Source organism: Argopecten irradians, chromosome 13, assembly GCF_041381155.1.
Source record: "Argopecten irradians isolate NY chromosome 13, Ai_NY, whole genome shotgun sequence".
NCBI lineage: Eukaryota > Metazoa > Mollusca > Bivalvia > Pectinida > Pectinidae > Argopecten > Argopecten irradians.
This window is the reverse complement of record NC_091146.1, coordinates 24,512,602-24,523,119: the sequence shown is the minus strand read 5'-3', so window position 1 is coordinate 24,523,119 and position 10,518 is coordinate 24,512,602. Positions and strand designations below refer to the sequence as shown.

The following is a 10,518-nucleotide window of genomic DNA, read 5'->3' as shown; positions in this document are numbered from 1 at the left end:
GACAAAACATGGGAGGTAATTGGTATTTTAATGCAAATGGCTGGTGCATATATACTAGATATATATTGAAGGTCACACCAGTTGCGGAAAATTACTGCCATGATCGTTCAAATCAATTACATATACTCATAATATCAAGGCTAACATATTTAAATAGTTTCTCCAATAAATCAACGAAGTAGTCTAAAATGTATGGAGGACTTCGTGCTAAAGGATAAACATTTTAGATACAAGACAATCATTTACGCAGCATTTATGTTGTTTTCATTGTTGTGTTGTTATACGTATTTTTTTTTCCAAATTCAAATAAAAAATGCTTAATATACAGTTTAAATGCTTGATAAATTCCAATGCAAGTGTGACATCGAGGAAGGACGATTTTCTTCATTTGATTGGACATTTATGTAACGTTATTCGAAGTCAAATTACTGTAAACGTTTAGATCTTCAGTATATTATACGGTGGGGGATATTTTCGAGATCCAATGACAATCGCATAAATTATAAAGATATGTTGCCTTCATTGATTCCTGTTTGATCTCAGATTCTTACGGACGGTGTATGGATGTGAAATTTGAATAAATATCATTATATTACAGTTCAGGCTACCATCAATTAACGTAAAGTGCCCCTTTAGTTTGATAAATTGGACACGTGTTTTTATACATACTTGGTGTGCAGCGACCCGTGAATTACTGTCGGTTTGTGATTTCAAATTACATGTATATGATATATGTTTGAAGGGGAAGGTGTCATTATCAGTTTCTTGTTGACTATTCAAGATATTATCCGTATATGTCGGTTGTTTGTTTACCAATTATCTGCCAACATGAAACCATGTATAACAGCCAAGATAAAGTCTATTATTACAAAAAATAACTGTTTTATAAATCGAAACACTTGCAGATAAATTTTTAATCATTAACGCTCAAAGATAAAACACGTTCCTACCTACTATTAATTAAGTGCTTGGTTATGAAATAAAATACATCGGAAGGTGTTACAAATTCGCAGTCATGATAAAAATTATTTTGCAATTTACAAGATATACAATTTTCATGATCGCGCGACCTTTGCGTAATTAGCGTGAATTTTCCATCGCAGAAATGCTCACGTTTACAGCTTACTGGTTTTAACTTGGTCAAATTATTTGTCTATTGTATACATAATGTAGCATCATAATGATTAATGTAAATATTAAATAAAAAATATATCAATGTAAATTATCTGTGTATTGTATACATAGCATAGCATCATAATGATTAAATGAAAAATATATCAATGTGTATTATTTGTTTATTTTTCATCACTGCTTTTGTAAAACTATAACCCCGTCCAAGTACATCTGATGCCCATAGTAACAACGTCCGGTCTCCATAACCACCCTGACACCATAAAAGATGCATGATAACATCAGCGAGTTGAATCCCATAACACCGTCCTCGTATGCTACTGATAACATCACACGATAATCATGATACCGTAATTCGTATCCATAATAACGCAGCGAAATAAAAACATGTATATAAAACGTTAATATATGTATTTTTCTATACTTCACGAAATGGCGTTTATGATAGCAATTATTAACACCACAGAGGTCACTGACAATACCACAGAGGTTACTGTCAACACCATATATGTAAATGACAACACCACATATGTCATTGACAACACCATAGAGGTCACTGACAACACCACAGAGGTCACTGACAACACCACAGAGGTCCGTGACAACACCACAGAGGTCACTGACAACACCGCATAAGTCACTGACAACACTGTAGAGGTCATTGACAACACCAGAGAGGTCACTGACAACACCGCAGAGGTCATTGACAACATCACAGAGGTCACTGACAACACCGCAAAGGTCACTGAAAACACCACAGAGGTCACTGACAACACAACAAAGGTCACTGACAACACCACAGAGGTCACTGATAACATCACAGAGGTCACTGACAACACCACAGAGGCCACTGACAACACCACATAGGTCACTGACAGCACCACAGAGGTCGCTGACAACATCACAGAAGTAATTCACAACACCACAAATGTCACTCACAACACCAGAAAGGTCACTCACAACACCACAGAGGTCACTCACAACAACACAGAGGTCACTCACAACACCAAAAATGTCACTCACAACACCAGAGAGGTCACTCACAACACCACATAAGTCACTCACAACACCACACATGTCACTCACAACACCACAGAGGTCACTCACAACAACACAGAGGTCACAAACAATACCACATAGGTCACTGACAACACCACAAAGGTCACTGACAACACCACGGAGGTCACTAACAACACCTTAGAGGTCACGGACAATACCACATAGGTCACTGACTACACCACTGAGGTCACTGACAACACCATAGAGGTCACTGACAACACCACAGAGATCACTGACAACACCACCGATGGCACTGACAACATCACAAAGGTCACTGACAACACCACAGAGGTCGCTGATAATACCACAGAGGTCACTGACAACACCACAAAGGTAACTGACAACACAACAAAGGTCATTGACAACACCACAGAGGTCACTGACAACACCACAGAAGTCACTGACAACACCAAAAAGGTCACTAAAAACACCACAGAGGTCATAGACAACACCACAGAGGTTGCCGATAATACCACAGAGGTCACTGACAACACCACATATGGCACTGACAACACCACAAAGGTCACTGACAACACCACAGAGGTCGCTGATAATACCACAGAGGTCACTGACAACACCACAAAGGAAACTGACAACACAACAAAGGTCATTGACAACACCACAGAGGTCGCTGACAACATCACAGAGGTCACTGACAACACCACATAGGTCACTAACAACACCACATAGGTCACTGACAACACCACAGAGGTCAATGAGAACGTCACAAAGGTCACTGACAACACCACAAAGGTCACTGACAACATTACAGAGGTCACTTACAACTCATCATATGTCACTGACAACACCAAAGAGGTCACTGACAACACCACAATGGTCACTGACAACGCCACAGAGGTCACTGACAACACCACAGAGGTCACTGACAACACCACAGAGGTCACTGACAACGCCACAAAGGTCACTGGCAACACCACAAAGGCCTCTGACAACACCACAGAGGTGAATGATAACGCCACAAAGGTCACTGACAACATCACAGAGGTCACTGACAACACAACAAAGGTCACTGAGAACACCACAGAGGTCAGTGACCACACCACATATGTCACTGACAACACCACAGAGGTCAATGACAACACCACAGGGGTCACTGACAAAACCACAGAGGTCACTGACAACACCACAGAGGTCGCTGACACCATCACAGAGGTCACTGACAACACCACATAGGTCACTAACAACACCACATAGGTCACTCACAACACCACAGAGGTCAATGAGAACGCCACAAAGGTAACTGACAATACCAAAAAGGTCACTGACAACACCACAGAGGTCACTGAGAACGTCACAAAGGTCACTGACAACTCCACAAAGGTCACTGACAACATTACAGAGGTCACTTACAACTCATCATATGTCACTGACAACACCAAAGAGGTCACTGACAACACCACAATGGTCACTGACAACGCCACAGAGGTCACTGACAACACCACAGAGGTCACTGACAACGCCACAGAGGTCACTGAGAACACCACAGAGGTCACTGACAACGCCACAAAGGTCACTGGCAACACCACAAAGGCCTCTGACAACACCACAGAGGTGAATGATAACGCCACAAAGGTCACTGACAACATCACAGAGGTCACTGACAACACAACAAAGGTCACTGACAACACCACAGAGGTCAGTGACCACACCACATATGTCACTGACAACACCACAGAGGTCAATGACAACACCACAGGGGTCACTGACAAAACCACAGAGGTCACTGACAACACCACAGAGGTCACTGACAACATCACATAGGTTATTAAAAACACCACAGAGGTCGCTGATAACACCACAGAGGGCATTGACAACACCACATAGGTCGCTGACAACATCACAGATGTCACTGACACCACCACATAGGTCGCTGACAACACAACAGAGGTTGCTGATAACACCACAGAGGTCACTGACAACACCACCAAGGTCACTGACAACACAACAAAGGTCATTGACAACACCACAGAGGTCGCTGACAACACCACAGAAGTCACTGACAACACCAAAAAGGTCACTAAAAACACCACAGAGGTCATAGACAACACCACAGAGGTTGCCGATAATACCACAGAGGTCACTGACAACACCACATATGGCACTGACAACACCACAAAGGTCACTGACAACACCACAGAGGTCGCTGATAATACCACAGAGGTCACTGACAACACCACAAAGGAAACTGACAACACAACAAAGGTCATTGACAACACCACAGAGGTCGCTGACAACATCACAGAGGTCACTGACAACACCACATAGGTCACTAACAACACCACATAGGTCACTCACAACACCACAGAGGTCAATGAGAACGCCACAAAGGTAACTGACAATACCAAAAAGGTCACTGACAACACCACAGAGGTCACTGAGAACGTCACAAAGGTCACTGACAACACCACAAAGGTCACTGACAACATTACAGAGGTCACTTACAACTCATCATATGTCACTGACAACACCAAAGAGGTCACTGACAACACCACAATGGTCACTGACAACGCCACAGAGGTCACTGACAACACCAAAGAGGTCACTGACAACACCACAATGGTCACTGACAACGCCACAGAGGTCACTGACAACACCACAGAGGTCACTGACAACGCCACAGAGGTCACTGAGAACACCACAGAGGTCACTGACAACGCCACAAAGGTCACTGGCAACACAACAAAGGCCTCTGACAACACCACAGAGGTGAATGATAACGCCACAAAGGTCACTGACAACATCACAGAGGTCACTGACAACACAACAAAGGTCACTGACAACACCACAGAGGTCAGTGACCACACCACATATGTCACTGACAACACCACAGAGGTCAATGACAACACCACAGGGGTCACTGACAAAACCACAGAGGTCACTGACAACACCACAGAGGTCACTGACCACATCACATATGGTACTGACAACACAACAGACGTGACTGACAATACCAAAAAGGTCACTGACAACACCACATAGGTTATTAAAAACACCACAGAGGTCGCTGATAACACCACAGAGGGCACTGACAACACCACCAAGGTCACTGACAACACAACAAAGGTCACTGACAACACCACATAGGTCGCTGACAACATCACAGAGGTTGCTGATAACACCACAGAGGTCACTGACAACACCACCAAGGTCACTGACAACTTCACAAAGGTCATTGACAACACCACATAGGTCGCTAACAACATCACATATGTCACTGACACCACCACATAGGTCACTGACAACACAACAGAGGTCACTGACAACACCAGAGAGGTCACTCACAACACCACAGAGGTCACTAACAACACCACATATGTCACTCAGAACACCACAAAGGTCACTGAGAATGCCACAAAGGTCACTGACAACACCACAGAGGTCACTGACAACACCATTGAGGTCACTGACAACACCATAGAGGTCACTGACAACGCCACAGAGGTCAATGATAACGACACAAAGGTCACTGACAGCATCACAAAGGTCACTGACAACACCACAAAGTTCACTGACAACACCACAAGGGTCACTGACAACACCACAGGGGTCACTGACAACACCACAGAGGTCACTGACAACACCACAAAGGTCACTGACAACACCACAGAGGTCACTGACAGCACCATAGAGGTCACTGACAACGCCACCGAGGTCAATCATAACGGCACAAAGGTCACTGACAGCATCACAGAGGTCACTGACAACACCACAAAGTTCACTGACAACACCACAGGGGTCACTGACAACACCACAGGGGTCACTGACAACACCACAGAGGTCACTGACAACACCACAGAGGTCACTGACAACACCACAGAGGTCACTGACAACGGCACAAAGGTCACTGACAACACCACAGAGGTCACTGACAACATCACATAGGTCACTTACAACTCCACATGTGTCACTGACAACACTAAAGAGGTCACTGACAACACCACAATGGTCACTGACAACACCACAGAGGTCACTGACAACACCACAGAGGTCACTGACAACACCACAGAGGTCACTGACAACACCATAGAGGTCACTGACAACACCATATAGATCACTAACAACGCCACTGAGGTCAATGATAACGGCACAAAGGTCACTGACAGCATCACAGAGGTCACTGACAACACCACAAAGTTCACTGACAACACCACAGAGGTCAGTGACAACACCACAGAGGTCAGTGACAACACCACAGAGGTCACTGACAACACCACAGAGGTCACTGACAACACCACAGAGGTCACTGACAACACCACAAAGGTCACTGACAACACCACAGAGGTCACTGACAGCACCATAGAGGTCACTGACAACGCCACCGAGGTCAATCATAACGGCACAAAGGTCACTGACAGCATCACAGAGGTCACTGACAACACCACAAAGTTCACTGACAACACCACAGGGGTCACTGACAACACCACAGGGGTCACTGACAACACCACAGAGGTCACTGACAACACCACAGAGGTCACTGACAACACCACAGAGGTCACTGACAACGGCACAAAGGTCACTGACAACACCACAGAGGTCACTGACAACATCACATAGGTCACTTACAACTCCACATGTGTCACTGACAACACTAAAGAGGTCACTGACAACACCACAATGGTCACTGACAACGCCACAGAGGTCACTGACAACACCACAGAGGTCACTGACAACACCATAGAGGTCACTGACAACACCATATAGATCACTAACAACGCCACTGAGGTCAATGATAACGGCACAAAGGTCACTGACAACACCACAGGGGTCACTGACAACACCACAGGGGTCACTGACAACACCACAGAGGTCACTGACAACACCACAAAGGTCACTGACAACACCACAGTGGTCACTGACAGCACCATAGAGGTCACTGACAACGCCACCGAGGTCAATCATAACGGCACAAAGGTCACTGACAGCATCACAGAGGTCACTGACAACACCACAAAGTTCACTGACAACACCACAGGGGTCACTGACAACACCACAGGGGTCACTGACAACACCACAGAGGTCACTGACAACACCACAGAGGTCACTGACAACGGCACAAAGGTCACTGACAACACCACAGAGGTCACTGACAACATCACATAGGTCACTTACAACTCCACATGTGTCACTGACAACACTAAAGAGGTCACTGACAACACCACAAAGGTCACTGACAGCATCACAAAGGTCACTGACAACACCACAAAGTTCACTGACAACACCACAAGGGTCACTGACAACACCACAGGGGTCACTGACAACACCACAGAGGTCACTGACAACACCACAAAGGTCACTGACAACACCACAGAGGTCACTGACAGCACCATAGAGGTCACTGACAACGCCACCGAGGTCAATCATAACGGCACAAAGGTCACTGACAGCATCACAGAGGTCACTGACAACACCACAAAGTTCACTGACAACACCACAGGGGTCACTGACAACACCACAGGGGTCACTGACAACACCACAGGGGTCACTGACAACACCACAGAGGTCACTGACAACACCACAGAGGTCACTGACAACACCACAGAGGTCACTGACAACGGCACAAAGGTCACTGACAACACCACAGAGGTCACTGACAACATCACATAGGTCACTTACAACTCCACATGTGTCACTGACAACACTAAAGAGGTCACTGACAACACCACAATGGTCACTGACAACGCCACAGAGGTCACTGACAACACCACAGAGGTCACTGACAACACCATAGAGGTCACTGACAACACCATATAGATCACTAACAACGCCACTGAGGTCAATGATAACGGCACAAAGGTCACTGACAGCATCACAGAGGTCACTGACAACACCACAAAGTTCACTGACAACACCACAGAGGTCAGTGACAACACCACAGAGGTCAGTGACAACACCACAGAGGTCACTGACAACACCACAGAGGTCACTGACAACACCACAGAGGTCACTGACAACACAACAAGGGTCACTGACAACACCACAGAGGTCACTGACAGCACCATAGAGGTCACTGACAACGCCACCGAGGTCAATCATAACGGCACAAAGGTCACTGACAGCATCACAGAGGTCACTGACAACACCACAAAGTTCACTGACAACACACCACAGGGGTCACTGACAACACCACAGGGGTCACTGACAACACCACAGAGGTCACTGACAACACCACAGAGGTCACTGACAACACCACAGAGGTCACTGACAACGGCACAAAGGTCACTGACAACACCACAGAGGTCACTGACATTATCACATAGGTCACTTACAACTCCACATGTGTCACTGACAACACTAAAGAGGTCACTGACAACACCACAATGGTCACTGACAACGCCACAGAGGTCACTGACAACACCACAGAGGTCACTGACAACACCATAGAGGTCACTGACAACACCATATAGATCACTAACAACGCCACTGAGGTCAATGATAACGGCACAAAGGTCACTGACAGCATCACAGAGGTCACTGACAACACCACAAAGTTCACTGACAACACCACAGAGGTCAGTGACAACACCACAGAGGTCAGTGACAACACCACAGAGGTCACTGACAACGCCACAAAGGTCACTGACAACACCACAAAGGTCACTGACAACACCACAAAAAAAAACACTGATAACACCACAAAAATGTCACTGACAACACCACAGAGGTCACTGACAAAACCACGGAGGTCACTGACAAAACCACAGAGGTCACTGACAACACCACAGAGGTCACTGACAAAACCACAGAGGTCACTGACAACACCACAGAGGTCACTGACAACACCACTGAGGTCACTGACAAAACCACGGAGGTCACTGACAAAACCACGGAGGTCGCTGACAACACCACAAAAAAAAACACTGATAACACCACAAAAATGTCACTGACAACACCATATATGTTACTGATAAACACCACAGAAGTCACTGACAACACCGCAATGGTCGCTGACAACACCACAGAGGTCACTGACAACACCGCAATGGTCGCTGACAACACCACAGAGGTCACCTACAATATAAAAGAGGTCAAAGACAACACAAAATAGGTCACTGGCAAAACATAGAGGTCACTGACAAAACCACAGATGTCACTGAGAACACCACAGAGATCACTGACAAAACCACAGAGGTCACTGAAAACACAGAGGTCACTGACAACACCATTATGGCCCATAACATATATCTATATGATTAAACAATGCTTATTGTTCAAATGATGAGTATTATGTTTTGTCGACGGTGAAGCGTCATTAAATATGATTCAGATGTATATATTGTGTTTATTTCATTTGTATCTATTTTATAGCTTGTCCGTAATTTCACAACAAATGTGTAACACTGTCCTTTGTATAATGTTGTTTAACTATATAAATCGAGTTTGGTAAATTGTTTTAAAAGTTTTTAGGAATGACTATTGATCAATGTTCGACTTGCCAAAGTCTTGACAGTGGGCAGTTTGTTTACATATTACAGATTGGTACCAACATACCTGTTAGTATTTTAGAATAAGAATACAAGTAAAATCTAAGATTGCATAATATCGATACATAAGCACTTCGTGTATGCTTAAAATCCATTATTAAGAATGATCGTTCTTGTTGGTAGAATGTAATTCTGATAACCATGCAGTATAAATCATTCAGATATACGTGTGTACGTTTCTCGACGTCTGTTATACAATTGTATGCCCGATTCGATTAATCTCACTACCAGACGAAGTACATACCCATCTAACAATACCAATATGACAAATAAGCTAATTTATTCCATGCTCTGTTTTATGTGGCAGTGTTAGGGTTGGGGGACTCTTAACACCTCTATGTATATTTTACTGTTAATCATTATTTATACATAATAAAGATGCCGCCTTGGTTCGTCTTGTAAGTACATATACTTCAGGAGTTGTAGTAAGTGAACAAATTCTAGTTGTTGGTAAAAAAAGCATACAATATAATAGAAACAATCATACAAACTGGCATACTTTTCACTTGCAAATTAAAACTACCAACACCAGTTTCTTTATTTTGTCCTTATGCATTGCATGTGTAATTCATATATTTAATAAATAATAGGGTATACTTTTTTATATCGTTTACCAAGATATATTCTCACTAGATCTTGTCATCAAAGACACAATGCAAACTAACGATACTTTTTTCAAACAGTTCGGCTAATAAATTCAGAATATCCCTATAAACATGAGCGATTGGCGAGATGATTAGTGTATATAATTAGATTATGTAACATTCTATAATTACACCATTCTCTTTTTAAATATATAAACATCTAAACCCATTTACCAAGAGAA

General features: G+C 44.1%; 4 protein-coding genes across 4 annotated transcripts; all 4 read left to right on the top strand.

Moving 5' to 3' along the window:
* Window positions 1-1,563: 1,563 nt before the first annotated feature.
* Window positions 1,564-2,859, top strand: LOC138305734 (glutamate--tRNA ligase-like). Its single transcript, XM_069246014.1, has 2 exons — window positions 1,564-1,725; window positions 2,356-2,859. Exons 1-2 carry the CDS (start codon window positions 1,564-1,566, stop codon window positions 2,857-2,859), a joined length of 666 nt encoding a protein of 221 aa, XP_069102115.1.
* A 165-nt stretch (window positions 2,860-3,024) lies between these two features.
* Window positions 3,025-3,384, top strand: LOC138305733 (oviduct-specific glycoprotein-like). The gene has a single exon (XM_069246013.1). The coding sequence runs from the start codon at window positions 3,025-3,027 to the stop codon at window positions 3,382-3,384; it is 360 nt and encodes a 119-aa protein (XP_069102114.1).
* Window positions 3,385-3,612: 228 nt separating this feature from the next.
* Window positions 3,613-4,476, top strand: LOC138305732 (glutamate--tRNA ligase-like). Its single transcript, XM_069246011.1, has 2 exons — window positions 3,613-3,846; window positions 4,078-4,476. Exons 1-2 carry the CDS (start codon window positions 3,613-3,615, stop codon window positions 4,474-4,476), a joined length of 633 nt encoding a protein of 210 aa, XP_069102112.1.
* Window positions 4,477-4,704: 228 nt separating this feature from the next.
* Window positions 4,705-8,592, top strand: LOC138305731 (mucin-22-like). The gene is made up of 5 exons (XM_069246010.1): window positions 4,705-5,169; window positions 5,443-6,072; window positions 6,262-6,744; window positions 6,913-7,290; window positions 7,963-8,592. Exons 1-5 carry the CDS (start codon window positions 4,705-4,707, stop codon window positions 8,590-8,592), a joined length of 2,586 nt encoding a protein of 861 aa, XP_069102111.1.
* Window positions 8,593-10,518: the final 1,926 nt, after the last annotated feature.